Genomic DNA, 20,879 nt, shown 5'->3' on the forward strand with positions numbered 1-20,879 from the left:
AAACCACAGCTGCCATCTTGGCCCACCAAAAATAACTGTGATATCGGAAAGCACGATGCGTCCACCGTGCACTCCGGAGCAAATATTCAACATGGATGCCGCAAGTACCGGGCCACGGCAAAGGAGGCATCCGGCTTGTCACTCGACACTGGTGAAGCGCTGTCCAGTTACAGGACGGCATCGCAAAGGTACAAGATCCCTGATGCTGAACGTTATAGGCGGGTCACATTGCATGGGGGAAGCCCCTGTCTTGGCAGCGGAAAAGCAGAGCGGGGTGGCATGTGATTGGATAAGGCCCGGGGCTGCTAACCGCTCACGCTAACACCAATCACGTCGGACGGCAGGGGCACCTCGGGGCCCAGGAAGGAAGGATGCCAGACTTTTGAGCCAGGAACCGCGGGGCTCTTTCTGTGTGGACGACGACTTTCTCTTTTTTTTTTTTTTCATTTTTGGTCATTCTTGGTTTCTGCTTCTGGTGACAAATCCTTTTTTACCTTTTCCACCACCCAATGCAGTCTTGGTTGGGCATGACCATTAATTAAGCGGAATCTCGGATTTTCCTTCTCCCAACTCCCAACTGAACGGTACCTATACATTTACCTCATCGTGGATCAGAAAAAAAAGACCCCAAGATACTTAGGTACACTACAGTAGCTGAGGTCTGCGCAACCGCCCAGGGGTCCCCGGAAAGGCCATGTGCCCGCCTCCCAGCTCACAGAGTGGCTTGAGGCCTTCACCTCTCACAAAAAAAAAACCACCAGAGACACAAGGCGGTCTCATGGTCTCGGCCTGTTCCTGGCCTGTTAGTTCTCAATGCCCAGCGATGGCCTCTCCTCGCCCTCTCTTGCCCAGACAATGCCCAGTCCTCGCCAAGTGCGGTGCTAGCCCGGCACGCTCCATCCATCACCACCCCACACAGTGACATCCATCCTCCTCCCCTCAAGACGTGGGTAAACCCGGCATGTGTCCCAGACCTTGGTAGATCATACACTCTTGATCCCCCCCTTTCCCTAAAAAAGTCTGTCGGCCTCAAACACAGCTTCATGCAAGGACTGCCTCCTCTCCCCCAACTTCAGACGCTCCCGGCCTTCCAGAGTGACATCGCCAAAGACTTCACCTTTCAAACAACACCACCACCGTTAGATCGCCCAGGCCAGGTGCCTCCAACTACCCTCACCATAATACCCGTTGTTTGGGTGGTGAGAACCAGCCTTCGATCCCCTGGAAACAGCAGATGCCGCCCGGATGCCCGCTGTCGCCATAGACCGAATCGTCAGAACCTGGATCTCCAACAACAGCGACTAGCAATACTGGATACGCACTATCGTCATCGGTGAAGCTTCAATTGCGCCACCTCACCACCACCCCGTCCATTCTGACACACGCTCTCCCGAACCCCCCGGGTGCAAGGCCCTTGCGGGGCGAGTGCCAGTCATCCATCATCATCACCAGAGAAGAAGGGACAACCCGCCTAATATTAGTACCGCCTCGGCCCTGTCCGGCCGCTTCATCCTTGGGTTGCCCTTCCTCTTTTCTTCCATTCCATTCTTTGCCGGCCTTGATCTACGTCTGGACGTCGATAGCCTTCTTTCACATCGACAACCCTTTTTTCAACTACTTCGCTTCTTTTAACCGCAGGTCGGGATTACCTGCTTCCATTCTTTCGAAAGGACTTACCAGAGTACCTGTTGGAATTTGGGTTGTTTGACGCGCTGGATCGCTATAAAATCGGACTTTTACGACATTTGCCTCATCGTCAGTGCTTGGATAATACGAGGGAGGATTTGGACTGGGACGGAATCATCATTGCGTGAAAAGAGATCACCATCTGCGAAGGAACCGAGTCATAGGAGCAAGGAAGAGCAAGATCAAAGTGGAAGCAAAGTCAGTTCCAAGAAAAGGGAGACCGATCCGGAAACGATAGGGAACCAAGTTTTGCGTCTTGGTCAAGATACCCGACTCATAATCAGTCGTCAACATGGGAAAACTCATCAAGAACCACTGGGCGAGACTCATTATCCTGGCCGCTGGAACTTGTACGTGTGGCCTATTTCTCATCTATACGTCTCACGAACCCCTCAACTAACACATCTCACAGACCAAGTCGCAGCCGCACTCGAGGGATTCTTCTGGCCCAAGATCTTTTGGGATTTCCTCACCAAAACACTAGACGCCGCCGTCAAGCCGATACCGATTCTGCAAATCATCAACCTCGTCTTCGGACTCCTGCTCATCGCTTGGGAGTGGCCGCTTGGTTTCATCGCCGGATCCAGCTTTCACCGCAGTCTTGAGGCCCGCCTGGCCGTCCTTCCGCTTACCGCCCTGGCCGCCGCCCTCATCTACCAAGGGACCAACGCCGCTATTTATCAGGTGATTGGGCTGGCCGTGTACTTTTGGGCATATAGCGAGGGAGAGGTTAGTCTCATTTTGGAAGATTTTGATGAGGAATATCTTGCTAACATGACTGAACAGATGATTTGCGCAAAGCCTTGGACATTACCACAGCGTGGTGGCAAGACTGGACGTGTATAATAATCATGATCCTACATATCAGTGATCTCAGCAACGAGCATCCTGTGACGAACGAAACGACTCTGTTAACCTGCTTACCGGACCAACTCAAACACCCATCATCACCTTTTGGCGAACACGACGAGATCACACGCAGCCTCCGAGAAAGGGACCGGAGAGCGCGGGATTGTCTAACAGTCAGCCATCTTGAGATGTAAACACAAAAGAAGGGGAAAGGCCGCATATACGAGCCAGACACCGCTACCAGCACATACAAAACTGATAACATATATCATTTGGATTTTTTTTGTCTTCAGATGCACAGCAAGCAAAGCGTCCCCTTTTTCATATTCCCTTTCTTACTGTCCCTGTTTACTATATAGCATCAATTCTGCATGTCAGACTTGCATGTGGCATTTGGATACCCACGGCGTTTTTGTGATTACAAAGGATGAAGAAGCAGTATGATACCCGCGAGAGGAGGAAAGAAAATGAAGGAGAACATGGAGGCAATGATTGACGGAGAGCAAGAGCATATCAAAAGTGGCATAAAAAGGGAATGAATGGTGTTCATAAATAACGTCTGGGTTAGTTGTACATAATTTGATGATAAAAAGGGCACGAAACACATTACAAATGCATTCATCTGTCTACGCACACATACACATACACATTTCCACATTGATGCTTAAACTACGTGGTATCTCCCGATGAGTTGTCTCGTCACTCTCCACTCTTCCCTGGAGACAGAGTCAAGCCAGTCCATCTCAAGAGACGCGGACATCTCTATACATATATACTTATGAAGCAAAGTCCAAGAATCTGCTCGCTCTTCCTTGGCATTCATCGTGTTTGGCATCCATCGTGTTTGGTATCGTGAGTGAGTAAGCAAGCCCCTGATGACAGACATGACAGGGGAAGGGGATCATCACTAGCGCTCAGGCCTCTCCTTCGGTGTTTTCGGTCAGTTTCATCATCAACGCCAATCCTGCTTGTGCGTCGTGCGTACGTCTGGTGCGAGACTTAACAGCGGTGATAATGCCTCACTTTATTTATGGACGTATTGTGGTCACTTATCACTCTATTGATTGAAGGGGGCAGAAAGGGCAGAAACCCCCCAAGAAAATGGGGAGAAAGAGAAAGAGACAGCTACCAGAAGGATAGGATGTTTTGAAGAGGGGGAATCAAATAGTAGATATGATGGTATGATGTCAATAGTGAGTGGATTGGGAAGTCCAGCGACAGTAGGTAGGTAGTAAAGATCTACCTAGGTACTCAAAGTACCTAAGGCGGGCAGGGAGGAAACACTGAGCGGGCAGCTCGAAGGAAGGTGGATATCGATCGGGTTGAGGCTCTTCCGTGATGGCACGACTATCCACTATCCACTATCGACCTCAAGACATCAAATCAATGTGACAGTCGCGGAACTAGGTAACATTACTTTTATGAAACTACCTACCTAGCATACAGTGATGAATAAGAAAAATACCAGGTGTTGCCGCCCTCCTTCCACCACATAGGTATCCAATGGCGTGAGTGGTGGCGGTAGGTACCTACTTTTTGACTATGACTTTAGGTCGGGACGTAGAGGTGTTGTGTTGAATGTTGTTGATCAAGAAATAAATGATGAAAAAAGAATGAACTATACCATGACCCGGAAGAAGTGTGAAGTGAAGTGAAGTGATGGACACTCGCTTGAGCGAAAGGTATTAATGAAATGCTGAAAACACGTTCACGCCGATTGACAGTTGATAGGTACTGTTGATTCTAGACTACCTAGTCAGTGACAAATGGAAGCCAACTTTTAAGCTGAAGGATGAAGCGGCTAATCTGTCCATTCATTCATTTTTTTTTTTTTTTTCATTCATCCACCTTCAAGTCCGGTCAAGCGAGTAACGAAGACTCTCAAGTGCCCAGCGCACAATTCACGACATCCATTCATTTTCGAGGTCCTCAGCTCTAGATTAAACAATGGCAATTTTTCCCGTACTATACAGATCAGCGTATAAGAAGAAACCTCGTTTGTCCAGTCCAGGTTAAGATCCAAATTCAGAAAACCCGTCAAGTCCGAGAAGGAGCGAGGAGGAGCGAACCTCTCAGCGCTACCGATGGGGTTCGTTCCTCCCTCATTCGTCCTTTTCTCTCAACTTCTTCATCCAACCAACCAGCATTGTAGATTCAAGACCAGAAGCCACCAACAGGGGAAACAAAATCACGCTATTGACTTATTGTCCAGTGCCTCACCTCATGCAACGACTCGGCACGCATTGGAAATCCCTTGAGTCAAGGGTCTACCTCTAGAGGTACAGAATCAGATATCATCTTTGATCTTTTGACCCAGCACTCACTTCATGTTCTTGGCATGATTCATCACTGACCGATTGACCGACCAACTGACCGACCGATTGACCGGATTAATCCGTTGCATCTGGCCCTACGCCTACCTGCTGCTCTGGAGTTGACAGGTCACTCGATGTTGTCTCTCGTACCTAGGTAGGTAGACACCAATGTCTGGACTGTATCGTCTTGAGTCCTCCAGTTCACCCTACCTAAACAGCATTACCACGGGCATCATCATCACCACCATCATCAACCAAGTAGGAGTCATCTCCAGGGCTTAGCTGGCGCCTGGCAGTTAGGTGACCGAGTACCTATGGTAGAGCTAGGTGAAGTACATCTAAGCAGCGGCTACCGCAACGATAGACCCTTCAGCCTCAGCTTCAGCTTACAAAAACAGGCACCTCATCATCATCATCATCATCATCATCATCGCCAAACATGCTAGCGTAGAATAACCGCCAGGAATTCGTCCGCACCTCCGCCAGACATTCATCCTCATCCTCATCCTATTCGACTGGAATCCAAGCTACCTACCTAGCTCGAAACTTTCTGCGAACCAATCCTCTCGTGCCGCATCAGTCCCATCCTTTCAAAAACCTTCAGCAATCCGTCACCTCGCTGTTCCCGGTAGATACATATATTCTGCGTGCGCTCTGTTTGGCGAGCCGCTTCCAATCCACGTCTCATCCACCCCCTTTTCTTTGTGTGTTTTTGTGTGTGTTTCTAGTCAACCTACCTACTGCAACAGGCGACACAGACAACACACGACACACGACTCGCACGACACACCGACACGCAAACACACTCGACACACACGACACGACACGCGCCAACAGCCCGACAGGATCAAATAACCCGTATCATCAACCAGTCACTCTCTCTATCCATGTACCCTCATCAGCTCGTAGGAAAACAATTTGGGTTTCGGAGGCCTGTTTGGGGGGGCATTAGACCAAGCGATTGAACTCTATATATATACCCTCTTTCACCTCTAAGCTCGTGGGAAAACAATTAATTGGGTTTCGGACACTTGTTAGAACTAGAACATTGAACAGACCGAATTGAAAATTTTTAGGTAGGTAGACATCCACGATATCACCAGGGGCAACTTATCACGTGTGGTCATCATCTGGGGGCCGTTCGTTCACGACGTCCTCTACTACATCTAATAATGTTTGCTTATTTGTTTTCCCATAAGCGCCGGATGACCGTATCTGGCGACTGGCGACTGGCGACTGGCGACTGGCGCGGATATCTCCATACCTACGTAGATACATATACAAGTAAGGTATCTAGGTAGCGGCGCTTGATGAAATCGCTTCCAGCCTTCCTGTTGCAGTCAGTCAACCAGTCTATCTACGTAGCCAGGTCACGAAAATTGGCCGCAGATGGAGAGCAATTGGCGCGGGTATATATGCATAGAAGTATCTGGTAGCCGCGCTTAATGGAATCGCTTCTTTCTTGTCGCGGTCTACCTGAGTAGGCCTCGAAAATTGGCCGCATGAGGGATCTGGGAACCCGACTTAAAGCGAGTTATTTATAGCCAAGGTGAGCACTTGTACATATACTAGGAGCTAAGGACTGAAAGAGGAAAGTCGATATAGACTTCAAAAGTGTGTGTTCGTACCTAATGGTCAGTCAACTTATGTGGTTTGTGGCATGAATGTCGAGGTTTCGGAACTGTCCCTCTTGTCATGGTCAGCTGTGCCGCAGCCATGCTTAAATACGGGGTACATCACGAAACCAACTGAATTGGCAAATTCATTCATTACATCTAACGACCCAATCCTCAAGGAGTTTGATGACAGATACCAACTTCCTTCTTCCTGACTTGTCTTCAAACCTCAAATCTAGTTTCATGCGCACCAGAGCTCATCACAGTCACCATGCATTAACCCTTCACACGTCGCAAAGAAATTTTAAATGTTTTGTTTGGTCTTCAGAATCAAGCAGTCATCATTAAGTATGGTATCGTCATAAGCGCTGCTATTGTTCATTCCCATCCACTCCATTCACTCCAGTCACTCCACCACTCGACTCCAAATCCCCAAGCCCACAAAAGCTCAAGCCCAAGCCCAGCCCGTCTGTTTCTCAAAACGCCGGCTCACTTAGTTCAATGCTTTCCGCTCCAGAATGTCGTGTCGTGTCGTGCCATGTCGTTGTCGTTCGACAAGTAAGAGTTCCTTAGCGAGTAATATACGCGTCGTTGTTGGAGTCATTCTTCCTTCCTTGGCGCTCGGGGAACTATTGATTCAAAGCATTATCATTAGCATGTGTCGTTGTTGTTGTGTTTATGGCAGCAAGCAAGCTTTATTCGAAACTTGGGGGGGAAAGGAAAGAAAAAAAACGTACCGCCATCTCCTGCAAATTGCCCTTCTCCAAAACCTGCTTAATGGCATCCTCTGCGTTCTTGGTGCCAAACTCGTTCTCGAGCATCGCCTGGGACGCGGCCGAGTAGATACCCTGGCTGCCTTGCTTGTGGGTGGTGAAGACCTCGAAGACGGAAACGACTTGGGCCAGAGGAGTCGACTTGTCGCTGAGCCACTTGTTGTAGTCGTCCTTGCTGTCGACGAAGACGAGGAAGTCCTCTTCGTTGTTGCCCTTGTAGTGGACCTTGAGCTCGTGGGCACCGCCGCGCATTTTGAATGGATTTGTGTGGGGAGTTGGGTTGGTATGTGTTTGTTCCTGGGTTCGTGGGGGTTGTCAAGTCCTGGAGAAAGCGGGCGAGGGTTAGTTTGTCTGTTTTGTCGCAGTGTCGTGGGGATGGATGCAATCGTGATTCTTCTATGCTCGTCTTTCTTGTAGTTGGCATAGGCAGAGAGGAAGTGAATGGGCGCCGTGTGTGAACAAAGACGTGACTCCATCCTCGGCTCCAACCAGAGTGTGAATGAAAGTTCCCAATCGCAGCTCATTCACCACCCACCCGTGCCTCACATGAGAAGGACCTAGGAAGGAGAGCATCTGGATTGGAGCGCTGCAGACATCACTACCGAACTCACCTGATTAACTTGATCGAATCGTCGTCGTCGTCGTTAAAAATTCGTGATAGTTCGTCGTTGAAAATGGGGTAACGGATAATGAAGAGAAGAGAGGGGAAGTTATTGTCCGTTTCTACGTCGCACCTACCAGATTATAAAGACGACAGAATTACAGACGAAGGAAGGTTGGCCGAGCCAGCAAAGCACAAACAGAAACAACTACGTCATAGGTGACGCTGGGGAGTTGGATGTTAATTGGTGGGTCTCTTGAACACTTACTCCACTGCTGCGGCAGGCACAAATCTCAAGAGGGAAATGGTGGGGCGGGACGAATCCCGCAGATCCATTTTCAGCGGGCTCTGAAAGCTAGCGTGCAATAGCGCTACCGCGCTGTGGATCTCCAGCGCTGTCACCAAGACCTTGCTTCCGAGCCACCTCCAACCTTTCCCTTGTTGACCATGGCATCAGTTCCCTTGAGATGTGTTCATTTTCCCCTTACCCTTCCTCACCCTTCAGGAAACACTTGAAATGAAAGAGGGTCCTGCGCGTATTCTTTATAAATAATTCAAGGTTCCAGCGACTTCGATCCACCAAGATGGAGCTCTTTTCAGTGCGATTGCTGCTGGTACCTTGCAGCCGAGCTTTTGTGACCTCAATTACGTCATTGTCAATCGGACAACGGCACGTCAGTCGCGACGTCCATCTGGCATTCACGACAACTGCACGACAACTGCCATGAATGTTTGCTGTCAGTGCAGATGAGAACGGGAGGGCGGTGAAATTCTTGGCCTTCTTGTTGTTCTTGGTCATCGGATTGAGTTGCTCCGTTCCGGATCAATTTGAGCCATCTTGAGTCCATTCGCCATGAGCCAATAAGCCATCATGTGCTAACAACCATACCGAATCATCGTGAAAACATCACGCCATGTCAACGTTGAATTCCCTACCTTGGGAATACCATCACCATCAGCCATACCACCTCCCACAAACGAACGACTACTTTGAACATTTGGGTATCTGATAACTTTTGAGATAACAATTTGGCAACCCATTTCGATACCATCCTCGAGCAGATGACCCCGTTGCCGAGACGGTATTCAACACCTGTTGGTCGTTCCTTATAAGTCCGTAAAACCATGAAGCCATAAACATGAGAAGAAAAAACACGCGGGTATTATAAGAGATGCTTTTATCCGGCCACCTTTCCAACCCAATAATGCCGACCGTCTTGCCCTTGCCGCCCGTCATCAAATTTTGCCTGACCCAGTAAACATTATTTCACCTCTTTCTTTGTTCACCGAAACATATTCCTCAAGCTTTGCACCATAACCTCCCTATGCACGTTTACCTTTGCCCACTTGTTCCCCGTCGTGGTTGATATTGACGTCTTGGACCTCTTCCTCAGTTTCCTCGGCGTCGACCCCTTGTACTCAGAGTCACCGGATAATATACTATTCCCGCTACCTCTAACACTAGCCGCGTCACCAGCCGAGCCATCATTCTCCTTTCCTCTCCGGAAAGACATCTCCCTGGTCGTCTGCTTGCTGAGATTCGACTGCTGGATGCTCGGCGCCCTCGAGCTATTTCCCGATGAATGTTGCAGAATACCTGAGAAATCATTATGAACCATCTGTGCCCCTTCACTTTCGCTCTCTGACCGAACGCGACCTCGGTCTAGCTGATGTACCACACTAAACATCTCTTTACCCACCGAGTCAGACGCGCTGCGAAGCATAGGACTACGTCTCTCGATCTTATCGGGAATCACGGAAAGCAGAGAACGGCTGGTTTCCTCCGCCTTGTGGCAGACTCTGCTCAGGACTTTGGGGCTTGTTGTGCCCTTGGTGGCAGTGGAGCCGACACAAGTTTCCTCTTCTGTGCAGTTACTGCCACTCCCTCCTTTGCGTGGGAGACTGGTCAAACTGGCCGAGCGTTTGGTAAAGCTGCTCGTAATGCTCACCACACTAAGCTTTCGTATCATGGATGAAGCCGATGCTCGGACTAGCTGCTCGCTTCGGGATCGGGCCGTTATTCCGGGGAAGGGGAGGATATCCCGGGTCCAGACATCTGACAGCAGAGTCTCGAGTCGAGCCCGTTCTTCACGAGATGGCGCAAGGACTGGCAGTCGGGTATTGGTGGTCAGAAGGGACTGAGATCGACTGATTGAGGAGTTTGTTCCCGAAGCGGGTGCATCCTTGATGACACTTGTATTCTTAAGTATCACTTGGCATAACGGTGACTTGGGCCCGACGGTGGTCGCTCGATGGATAGATATCTTCCTGGCAATGGTTCCTAATTATGATCGGTAGTTATCAGCTATTTCTGTCCATTTACCAATTGGAGAGTGAACACATACCTGGCTTTCTAAAAACAGCTCCCAGAGTCTTGATATTCAGAGAAAGCGAGCTAAAAGTTGCCGGTTGCATCTGGTCTTGGCCCTCGGTGGTCTGTTGGTTTCCGAGGCGTGTACGCCATTCCATCTCCTCCTTCGGCGTGCATGCTGTCAAGATGATCTCGTACAACTGGTGGTCGCAGAGAAACACGAGTTTCCAGGAATGTGGCGCGGTGTGACATTGAAGGCCTATAGATACGTCAGCACGAGGTTCACACGGATGAAGACATCTGACAGAGCCAATGTCATACCTCGACCGTTGTCCACTTCTTCCAACTTGACGTTGCTCAAAGCAATGCAAGCTTGGATCGTGTATATCTGGTCAGTCCTACTAGCTGTAGCTAGACAGAACCATTCCTTGTACAGTAGAGCAACCATGTACTTCCCGTTGACGCCTTCTTTTGTCTGCCAACAGGCATGCAGAGCTCCGCACAATTGGATATGGCCGAATGATCGAATGCGATTCTTTGAAGCTGCATCCAGTTGCTGATTAGGAAACACCAGACGGTCTTGGAGGATCCATGTTTTCTCCAGAGTGGACTTGATTTTGGAATCATCCGTAGCTTTGTTGATTTCGGCAGTAGCCTCACGCAATCGGATAAGCGTGTTTTCGATTTCCATATGAGAATAGGGGCAGTCTGCCTCAGGGGTGTGTTTTAGCAACTCGGCGAAGAGCAATGGGTATTTGCACACACGCTGGATTGGCTGGTCTTTGTTAGCATACATCCGCGTGTTATTTTGCGATATATCGCCTACCTTCATAAGCAGATCCCCAATTGTGAGACTTTTCCTCTGTTTGTCGTCCTGACTGTTAGCCGAGCTAAGAGAGGAAGCCAGAATCTCAATGCCCTTTTGATATGATTGCCATGCAGGCATTGTCCTGTGAGCAGAAGCAACATCTTTGATCATCAGCTCGTACTTGGCACCATACTCCTCATAGATGAAAAATCGGTTCATCTTCTTGCTGAATATCTTGGCAACTTCAGCAGCAACCTGGGGGTCGGCAAGCATGCCGGGAACTTCACGAAGCCATGAGATGCCGTCCTTGTCTTCTGGTACTGCATCCAGACTTCTCCATCGCTGATGACCACGAAACCCCGAGCCGGCCGAAGGAACTTGCAGAGGGAATTTGAGCTGTGTATACTCAGAGTGAGGAATAGCTCTATGGAGGTCGCCTAACATCTCCTCATGCAGCTCAACAATGTCATTGAGATTTTGATTGATAGAAGAGCGAAGGCTGGCTGGCAAAGTAGGAAGCGAAGCAAGAATGGTAACATAAACCTAGGTTAGGGGTAAACTAGTCAGAGACAGTGAAACAGGACGGGATGAAGCTGCGACATACATTCATCAGGAAGCGCACATCTCCAATATAACTCTCTTCCGTGTTGATGAGCTCCTCCAGAACCCGGCGTCGCTGCAACGACCTCCCTATAGCCGCAGGATCCACCATCAGCTGTCGCTCCGGACAATAACTATCCTCGGAAAGCCGCGCACCGGAGAGAGAAGCTCTGCTGCTGCGTTCTGTCCTCGACTGGCCACGGGATGATCGAACGGTGTTTCTCCGGGAGCGCGTCAGAATAGTGCTGGCACTAGTCAGAGATATACTGGCGCTTTTGACGGCCGTCACGAAACCAAAAGAGGATGTTGAAGATGACGGTCGGTAGTGGCCGGGTCCCCAGGCTGTCGAGCCCGCCCCATCAAGGTTGAAGTAGTAAGACGTGGAAGCATGCTCGTTACCCATGGCTTCCTGACGGCGAACTGCTCGTTTGTGCAGAGTCTTGATCCACTTTTGAAACGGCCTGTTCGGTTTCGAGGGCTTACTGGCTGGGGGCTCGCATGGTGTTGCTGTTGGTTGCCGGTAGACATGGTTGCTACTTTCCAGGGCCTGATGACGTGCAACGGCATCTTGAAAGTCGTGTATCGTATCCAAAGTATCCCACTCATTGGGCTCGCTCACATCCACCACGGCCACAGTAGGGCTGGAGCTGACGTCTTTTTCTTCCGTAACTGTAAGATCTTCCCGTACATGGTCGAGTGGTTGTGTCTCGTCTGATGTTAACAGCAACGGCAGGGGGTTCCCATTAGGGTCGAAGGGGGTATGAATGGCGCTTATCGGTAGAGCATAAGGAGATGGCGGTAAAGGCTTGGTGACTGGATCGACATGGGTATCGACATCGGGTCCAGGGGCTGCCATTGTGGGTTGGATCCAGCGGTCGAGAGGAGGTTCCAAGAAAAGAAAAAAAGAAAAAAAAAAGAGGATCAGGTAGAAGGAGAGCCCAGAGCCAGACCAGAGGAGGCTCAACACTCCAAACTTGAAACCCTTTGGTTGAAGCTCAGATGACCTGCACCGACCGTGATGAGACTCGAGTCCAAGTGCTCCTGCAGCAACCGCAGCACGGCAGATAGTATCTCGGATCCGTGGGCTCCAATCCTCTCCGAGTCGAGTGTTCCAGATGATGCACTGGCCCTTATCGAAACATGGTATGTAATTAAGAGCAACGCAGCGGTAAGACCCCGTGACGATGAAAAGATAATGCACGATGCGTGCTAGAGAGTAGTTGACCGAGAAACCAAGAAACCAAAAAAGGTTGGAGCCGTTTTCCTTTCCACGACCGACTGACAAAGTACTACCAACCAGAACATTGCGAGGGAAGAGGTCTTTCTTTCGAAGAGGGGTCGGAGACGAAAAGAACGGGGCAGAAATTTTCATGGGCTTGAAGATGGATGGTGCAAGATTGTTCGTTATCGCCAGATGCCGTGGGCGATACGAGAGGGCGACTGGGAAGGAGCGTTCCCCCAGGTTCTTCGCTTTACTACTGTAGTCCACTCCGAGACCCCGGCAGTCCAGGACACCTAGTAGTTCTAGGCCGGGCAGGAGTGAGTCCTTGTCGCTTCAGTTCCTTCCTGGCCGGCTTGCTGTTGTTGCTCCAGTCGTTTTGCTGTTGATGACCGAGACCTGCCTGCCCGCCTCCAAGGGACAGAGTAGAAGTAGATAGAGGTAAGGTAGGTAGGTAGTACCACGAGGAACAACACTCCGACCTGCACCCGTCGATAAGAGTAACTGCAGCACAGGACGGGAAGAAGAGGCCGGCCGGGTTCAACTCAAACCCGGCCTGGAAAAGTCTGTCTCAAAGGCAGCAAGGCAGGAAGCTAAGGCTAGATAGATAAGTAGCCATTGATTGTACTAAGGAGCGAGGGTCGGCAACTAAAGCGGCCGGGGATGCCGGAAAGCCGCTCTTGGATATCTAGCGCAAGGCACGTCATTGATGATATTTCATGCCCGTTCGAACTCATTGGTGTCCATTGGGCATTCGAGCCCGCCCGAAAAAGTCAGCCATGTTCTCTTGGACGTCTTGGTCTCCAGCTGAAAAGGCAATGTAGTGGAAGGGAGGACTCAGGCGGACTCGGCCAGATGGGTCCGCCGCCATCAAAGCGGAAGGCTGGCTGCGAGAATCGGACGTGAAACCGCAACACGGTCGACACGTGGCTCAAGTCAGCCTATGGATTTGTTCGTCTCTTGGGCTTGGACCACTGGGTACTCGTGCCCCTAGTGTACTGTGCCCTCTGGTCGCTGAAGTGCTAAGAAATCCAGACACAGCCGAGAGATGTATGGGTTATGGTAGTGTGCAGAGAGAGAGAGAGAGAGGACAGAGACGGGAGGTAAGTGGAAGATCAGCGACAACCAATCACTGCCTATCGTGACTTGACCATTAGAGTTTTCGCATCCTACATAGGTACTATGGGATGTAAACAATGATGGCTGAAATTGATGCCCGTCTTTGTGGGTCAGGTAATAATTTCAAATGAACCTCGACCGGGACCAGGGACGGTGAGGTGAGGCACATCTCGAGCTCGAGTTGCAGCACTGCAGCAGGAGCAGTGGGACGTCGATCATGGACGGGAAGGAAGGACGTTGTTTGAGATGCAGTTGCGCAAAAAACAAAAAGTCGTAAAGTTCGCTTCATGCCGTGTCCCATTCCTCGGAGCTTGTTGCCCTTGCACCCTTGCTTGTTGCTCACTCTCAAAGGGAAGGTCTGCTTGAGTGCCGACGGGAACTGCAGTGCTTGACGATGAGAGACAGCACGGGCAACCACTCCATTTCTCGTCTTCAGTTCCGTCCACTTCTGCGCCTAAGCCCTGCGGCCCTTGTGGTTCTTTATGTAGCGCAGGCTATCCCTGCGACAGGTGGGCAGGCGCCATTCAAGGGATGGGAGCCCCGGTCAACATCGTCCGAACGGGTCGGCCAGGTGAAAGCTGCCACCCCATTGGTCAGATGACCCATAATGGAGGGGCTAGAGAACGAGGAAATGCTACCCCGCACCGCCGCTCACCTCATTCTCGGCCCATCCGACCATCACAGGCGGCCGGCGAAGAGTGGGACACGGCAACCAAAGACCGGGGCAGCAAAGCTACCTAGAGGTAGGGAAGCTCACTGAAGCTCAAGCTCCCGCAGCGGCAGAGAGAGGCATCCATCCGGCCAGGCCACCGCATCGCGTCATTCGCTGGAGACTGCCCGTACAAAGTACCTAGGTAATTCACGAGCCAGCTAGGTACCTCTACATACATACTCCAATCTGAGATCGAGATCTCATCATGCTTGGTGATTTCACAACTGAGGCTTACCCATTAATAAGATTATACGTTAATTACAACTCTTCACCATGAGCAACCTTCATGCGCCTACTGTCCCCTCGGGACCGACATCTGCCCCTGTCACTAACGGCAGTGCTGCCCATTTATCCTTTGCTGAGCTGCAGCGCAAGAAGGATGCTATCGAGGGGGAGCTCAAGGCGCTCAGCGGAGTGCTTGATTCGGTTGGTCCAGTTTATATTCATCGAGCCTTCATCAAGCCATTTAACTGATACAATGTGATCTAGCACGGCGTTGACATGAACACAAACCTTCTTACTCCCGATGGCTTTCCCAGATCCGATATTGATGTCGCGCAAATCCGAACAACAAGGTCGCGCATCATCCATCTTCGCAACGACTGCAAGGAGTTGATGGCCTTGATCGAGAAGCGTCTGCATGAGCATTTCGCCAGCATCCAGGACGACGACCAAGAGTCAACACCTGTTCCCATTGATCAAGCCGCACCGCTGCCAGATTCGGTACCCGAAGTTCTGGAGCAGCCATTCGCCAAAGTCAACAGTGTCGTTGATAACAGTCCGGCGGCCACAGCAGGTCTCAAGGCCGGTGATCTGATCCGCAGCTTTGGTTATGTCAACCAGTCCAACCATGACAGCCTAAGGAAGGTGGCAGAGTGTGTTCAGGGTAATGAAGGGGTAAGTCGTGCCAGGCTCTGTCTGCCCTTAGTAGTTGTCAGCCTGGAGAAAGCTGAGCTAACCGGACACTAGCAAAATATTCTCGTCAAGGTCTCTCGGAGCACGGCAGGGACACGAACCCAAGAGCTTCGGCTAACGTTGACTCCTCGCCGCGACTGGGGCGGTAGAGGTATGCTTGGATGCCATATCTTGCCACTATGAAAAGGCAACGGGGGCGAGATGATGGCCTGGAGCTAGGCAGAAGAAGATTGTGATACAAGAGTAGCGTCATTGGGCACCAAATCCGCTCAGATGTGTTAGGGAAGAATCAGGATGCGCCATTGCCGCCTGAGAATGAGGCCTCTTTGGGAATTTGCTTTGTAATGAAGGAAACAACGGATGTGAGACTGACTGGCATTCGAAAGATGAACCAAAAGGCCAAGACGCCAGGGGTTCTCCCTCACCGTAGTAACGAGGCCAGAACCAAAACAAAAACAAACGAACTTAAACGAGCAAACCTGATGTCAAAGTGGAAAAGAGATAAATGGATAAGGTTGATGCCATGAGAGTGCGCATTCACTGTAGCCCAACGCTTGAAACCCTTGGTAGGTTCATTTCTTTGTTCCCGACACGCGACAGTCTGCACGTCAGCACGTCAGGAGCAGAAAATAGAAGACACGAACGGGCGGCATTGCGGCAAGACGGAGTGAATGGCATCCTCATCGATCGGTTTGACTTTGCGCCCATCAGGTCAGGTTCGTTGCCTTCAGTTGGTTGAGGGTACCGCACTGACCAGGCGGGTCACGTGCCCGTCACCTAACAAGCACCCCGCCGCCCAACGAGTTTTTCGTCAAGGCTGGTGGCCCATTCCCTTGAGCGGCGGTGCCTTGAAAACACAACATCATCCACCAGGCTGTCTGAGGTCCACTGCTTCCTCTCTTTTTGACCACACCCATTTTCCCACCCTCTGCAAAATCGCAAAGGTGCGTCTCTAGTTCGATTTGGATCCCTCCCTCCCTCGCACTTATTTAACCATTCGATACCCCGCCCATCTGTGTCGCTCCGACCGGTCGATAGCTGACTTTCCCAAAAGGACTTGTTTACCTGCTTCTTTTCGCCTGCGATATTAAGCATCATACACAATGGCTGCCGCGACCCCTACTTTCAAGCTCGTCCTCGTCGGTGACGGTGGTACCGGCAAGGTCAGTCCACATCCCATCTTCCGCGAACGTGGACGGCATCATCATCAAACACCATCGGCGCTCCAGTATACATCGCTGTGCTGCGGGGTGGTGTTGGTGGGTACCCGTCTGCTTGCTGGGACTTGTTGCGCTAACATTATGATGCCATCGCCAGACCACCTTCGTCAAGCGCCACTTGACTGGTGAGTTCGAGAAGAAGTACATGGCCACCCTCGGTGTCGAGGTCCACCCTCTCGGCTTCAGCACCGTAAGTCTTGATGGCCCTCGATTACAACAAACGTGTGCTTGCACGCGCGCTCGCTCGACGAACCCGATGCTGACCCAACCACCCCCCCGCGCAGAACTTCGGCCAGATCCAGTTCGACGTCTGGGATACCGCCGGTCAGGAGAAGTTCGGTGGTCTCCGTGACGGTTACTACATCAACGGCCAGTGCGGTATCATCATGTTCGATGTCACCTCCCGCATTACCTACAAGAACGTTCCCAACTGGCACCGTAAGCACCCCTCATCATCCAGGACCCGTCGTGACGTATGACAGCCCTCTCTGACAACACATCTAGGTGATCTCACCCGTGTCTGCGAGAACATCCCTATCGTCCTCTGCGGTAACAAGGTCGACGTGAAGGAGCGCAAGGTCAAGGCCAAGACCATCACCTTCCACCGCAAGAAGAACCTCCAGTACTACGATATCTCCGCCAAGTCCAACTACAACTTCGAGAAGCCCTTCCTCTGGCTCGCTCGCAAGCTCGTCGGCAACAACGCTCTCGTATGTTATCTCACCCCCAGCCTAATGAGAGGTCTGATGTCTAACTGTGTCTCTAGGAGTTCGTCGCTGCCCCCGCCCTTGCTCCTCCTACCGCCGTTGTCGACCAGGAGCTTATGGAGAAGTACCGCGCCGAGATGGACGAGGCTGCCCAGATGCCTCTTCCCAACGAGGAGGACGATGATGATCTCTAAGCGGATGGATAGGGTCGGCTTCAGGGCCCGGCTCAGGCGGAACACCCCTGGTCAGGAGTCATGGAGTTGTGGGAAAATGAAAGATTGGTAATGTCCGTTATGAAAGGATGAGCGGGTCTTCCAGACGCAAATGACAAAAAAAAAATTACTTCGCATTCGGGGCAGTCGCCGGTCCGGAACCAGGTTGGAGAGAAACTAGCCTTTTGTCACCACGTCGTCTTGGAGGATGAGAGAAAGCGGTCGAAGTCTGTCCAAAAGGGAGAAAGACGAGACAGCAAAAGAGAGAGAGGTCGTCGATTTTACAGGCCTTTTTATGTTTTCTTTTTGCAATGGGAAGTTGAAGAAGGGTGAGCTGCTAATGCGGTTGTTGTTGGACTTTGCCGACTTAGCTTACACGACGTCAAGATCATACCCCCGTTATCACACAGCATGTGGACATGACACTCGATCTGAATGGGAGAGCGCGAACTTAGCCAAAGCAACTAGGGAGGTAGACCTGCATGTTTTTCTTCGCTTTTCAGCATGAACGACTCCCGCTTTACTTAGTAGGTAGATTATCTAGATAGGTACACACAACGCACCACAAAATACCCTTTTGGTAGACATAGGTTTTTAGCCACCACTTTATGGTGCTCATAGGTCGTCAATGAAGTTGGTTGAACGTTGATATCAAACGGCAACAATGAGGAACCGACGAAGCGATAAGGTTAGGCGGTGAGGCCCATCCGTACATACGTATGTAGTGTACCACCCCGCCGGCCGGCGCGTTCCAACGCCAAAGTGCTGCGTGGGGGCGGGCGTTGGGCGCGGGCTCCCTGGCATCCTGGCAATGACATCAAACCACAGCTTTTCGTTTCTTTTGTCGTGTTACCTACCCTCAAGGCGTTTTTGCCTGCCACTGCCGCGATCCCTTGCTTCCACTTGCTACGAGGCACAGTGTAATTAGCGCTTGGGTAACACACGTCGCCATGATCAGGCATCGTACGCAGTATTGGAATGGTAAGTAGTTATTGGCACAGCTGTACGCCGTAGTGTAAAATCATATTTGTCAGCGCCAAGCTGCCAAGCGCCAAGTGCCAAGCCGAGGGAAGAGATGGGAAAAGATGCCTGCCGACGTTGTTGACTTCAGCTTGAGCAGGCCAACGAACTTAAGTCACGGACAAAGTCAGGTCAAGGTCGGGTCAAGGTCAGGTCAAGGTTCAACGAACCAAGCCAAAGGACCAGTCAGAGGCCGGCCGCGGCTATATGAGGACTACGGTCGGGACACGGTCAGCTGGTTTACGATCAGGACTACGATCAGGTCTACTGTCGGGTCTACGATCAGGACTACGATCGGGTCTACTAACTGTCGGGTCTGGGTACTGTCGGGTCTACTGTCAAGGTCAGGTCCACTCTCAAGGTCAGGTCTACTGTCAAGTTCAGACAGGCAGGTACCTCTAGGCAGACAGACAGGCAGGCAGGCAGGCTGGAGTCAAACAGACTGGAGTCAAGCAACGCCGATGCAGACGGGGTAAACAAGGCAGACTCGACTCCATGACGGGTTCAGATTAAGGTATTGACACCAGCGACTCGAGGGGGCCCAAGAGCCGAGAGTTCGGAGGACCTTAACCTTAGAGCTTGGGGCTCCACGTTGCGAAAAGTGATGGAGCATGGTTGGTGAAGATGAGGAGCCTGGTAGTGAGTTGAGGAGGAAGGTTCTCAAGATTTGGGCTGATTGTTTTTCTCGATGAGAGCCCGTCTACCAAGATGCCTCAATGAGGGCTTGAAATGGATGGAGATGAGGAGTGCGGCTGTACGTTCACTCGGCAAGTTTACTTGATGAGGTTGACTGTTATGGGTCGTTCTCGTCGGCTGGTTGATTATGGACGACTTGCCGCGGGATAATTAAAATCAATCGGCGAAATGGGCAGCTGTGGGCAATTTGAAGAGAAGTGTTTGGGTCGAGACTGCTGTCTAGTGGCGGCGGTATGGGCATAGTAGTCAGCCGGGCAGCTTTTGGGAAGTTGACATCCCTATCATCCGGAGCATCGGTGGTCTTGAAAAGGGGGGAGGGTTTCGACATGACGGGCGGCTATTAGGCAGGTAAGCAAGTGCTTTCGCTTTAGCTGCTACGTAATCAATGTGGCGATGGATAGAGATTGAATCGCGATGGGATGAGCATAGTGTGCTCGACGCGACTGGCTACCGTCTCGAACACAGTCATGAAACGCTCGATGGAAAGTGAGATGCGGCAAGGGGAGAGGAGGATGTCGGGTTGTTGCTTGGAAAAGTTTTCCATTGGGCACTCCTAAACTAGAGGCGGAACCGATTCTTTCCAATGTCGCCTTTCGCGATACGGCTCTTGCCTCAATATATTCACGAAAACCCCACTGAATCCTTCCTTTCAGGCAGTGTGTCGGTACGGACTGCCCAGACACAAGCTCGATTAGTGATCCTCAGGCACAACAAAGTTGTGAAGCCTTTTTAAAAAGAAGGATCTACCTGTTGTCGTCTGATACCTTGAACTGACTGCAGTGTCGTTGTCGTCGTCCTGACGCCAAAATTTCTTCTGGCTTTAATAGAGGCCCTATCGATATGTTGACGCCTGCCTCTCTGTGTCATTTTCCTGGGACATTGTTCTTCTTATGGTTCGAACCCCTTCAATCTCAATTATATACGCACGCAAACGGGCACACCGAGGGTTCTCTCTGTCATCACTCGCCATCGAAGCCGTCAAGTGCTTGCCTGACTTGAACAGAAAGGCTTTGCGGAACAGGCCATGTTCAGGGTATCCTCGTGTTTCTGGTTCTCATTCAAAGGGTGGTTGACCTGCGGCCTCATGGTGGCGTGAAACTTGTTTCAACACAAAGAAGCAGCCTTCCATCTTTCGCAACCTATATCTACCTCCCTGTCCATCCCGTGGTAAAAACAACACAAAGGGTACCCGGGCAAGACCAAATGCCAGGGGAAGGTGCACATGGACATGAAGAAGAAGAAGAATAAGCGACAGAAGTAGACAGGAAGTCATAATCATTAGTACTGAGACGTGGTTTCCCCTTTCTATTGTTACAGATTCTGGGTACTTCTACTCTCTAATTCGAAGTTGGATCCCATCGGACGGATGGAGACTGACACTCCCACAGCCATGGATACTCCCACCGAAACCGACACCGACACTTCCACTCACCCTGATAAACCAACAATACGGCGACGGAAAAAAAAAAAAAAAAAAAAAAAAAAAAAAAAAAAAAAAAC

At 50.8% G+C, this 20,879-nt stretch overlaps 6 protein-coding genes across 6 annotated transcripts; 4 read left to right on the forward strand and 2 right to left on the reverse strand.

The window, feature by feature from the left end:
• Positions 1-1,978: 1,978 nt before the first annotated feature.
• On the forward strand, positions 1,979-2,532 carry NEUTE1DRAFT_93287 (uncharacterized protein; the record flags this gene model as incomplete). The annotated part of the gene is made up of 3 exons (XM_009859006.1): positions 1,979-2,036; positions 2,099-2,415; positions 2,473-2,532. The coding sequence occupies 3 exons, from the start codon at positions 1,979-1,981 to the stop codon at positions 2,530-2,532; spliced, it is 435 nt and encodes a 144-aa protein (XP_009857308.1).
• Positions 2,533-6,778: 4,246 nt separating this feature from the next.
• NEUTE1DRAFT_119291 (uncharacterized protein) lies at positions 6,779-7,966 on the reverse strand (the record flags this gene model as incomplete). The annotated part of the gene is made up of 3 exons (XM_009859007.1): positions 6,779-7,095; positions 7,204-7,561; positions 7,851-7,966. The coding sequence occupies 2 exons, from the start codon at positions 7,489-7,491 to the stop codon at positions 7,036-7,038; spliced, it is 348 nt and encodes a 115-aa protein (XP_009857309.1).
• Positions 7,967-8,850: 884 nt separating this feature from the next.
• NEUTE1DRAFT_126958 (uncharacterized protein) lies at positions 8,851-12,415 on the reverse strand (the record flags this gene model as incomplete). The annotated part of the gene is made up of 4 exons (XM_009859008.1): positions 8,851-10,121; positions 10,186-10,410; positions 10,473-11,502; positions 11,564-12,415. The coding sequence occupies 4 exons, from the start codon at positions 12,413-12,415 to the stop codon at positions 9,124-9,126; spliced, it is 3,105 nt and encodes a 1,034-aa protein (XP_009857310.1).
• A 2,089-nt stretch (positions 12,416-14,504) lies between these two features.
• On the forward strand, positions 14,505-14,657 carry NEUTE1DRAFT_50921 (uncharacterized protein; the record flags this gene model as incomplete). The annotated part of the gene is made up of 1 exon (XM_009856643.1): positions 14,505-14,657. The coding sequence occupies one exon, from the start codon at positions 14,505-14,507 to the stop codon at positions 14,655-14,657; it is 153 nt and encodes a 50-aa protein (XP_009854945.1).
• A 225-nt stretch (positions 14,658-14,882) lies between these two features.
• Positions 14,883-15,998, forward strand: NEUTE1DRAFT_74588 (uncharacterized protein; the record flags this gene model as incomplete). Its single annotated transcript, XM_009859009.1, has 3 exons — positions 14,883-15,035; positions 15,099-15,506; positions 15,579-15,998. 3 exons carry the CDS (start codon positions 14,883-14,885, stop codon positions 15,705-15,707), a joined length of 690 nt encoding a protein of 229 aa, XP_009857311.1.
• Positions 15,999-16,385: 387 nt separating this feature from the next.
• Positions 16,386-18,251, forward strand: NEUTE1DRAFT_119293 (GTP-binding nuclear protein GSP1/Ran; the record flags this gene model as incomplete). Its single annotated transcript, XM_009859010.1, has 6 exons — positions 16,386-16,468; positions 16,579-16,687; positions 16,842-16,934; positions 17,029-17,182; positions 17,249-17,454; positions 17,511-18,251. The coding sequence occupies 5 exons, from the start codon at positions 16,628-16,630 to the stop codon at positions 17,643-17,645; spliced, it is 648 nt and encodes a 215-aa protein (XP_009857312.1).
• Between the last annotated feature and the right edge of the window lie 2,628 nt (positions 18,252-20,879).

This window comes from Neurospora tetrasperma (genome assembly GCF_000213175.1).
Source record: "Neurospora tetrasperma FGSC 2508 unplaced genomic scaffold NEUTE1scaffold_81, whole genome shotgun sequence".
In the NCBI taxonomy this organism is placed as follows: Eukaryota; Fungi; Ascomycota; class Sordariomycetes; order Sordariales; family Sordariaceae; genus Neurospora; species Neurospora tetrasperma.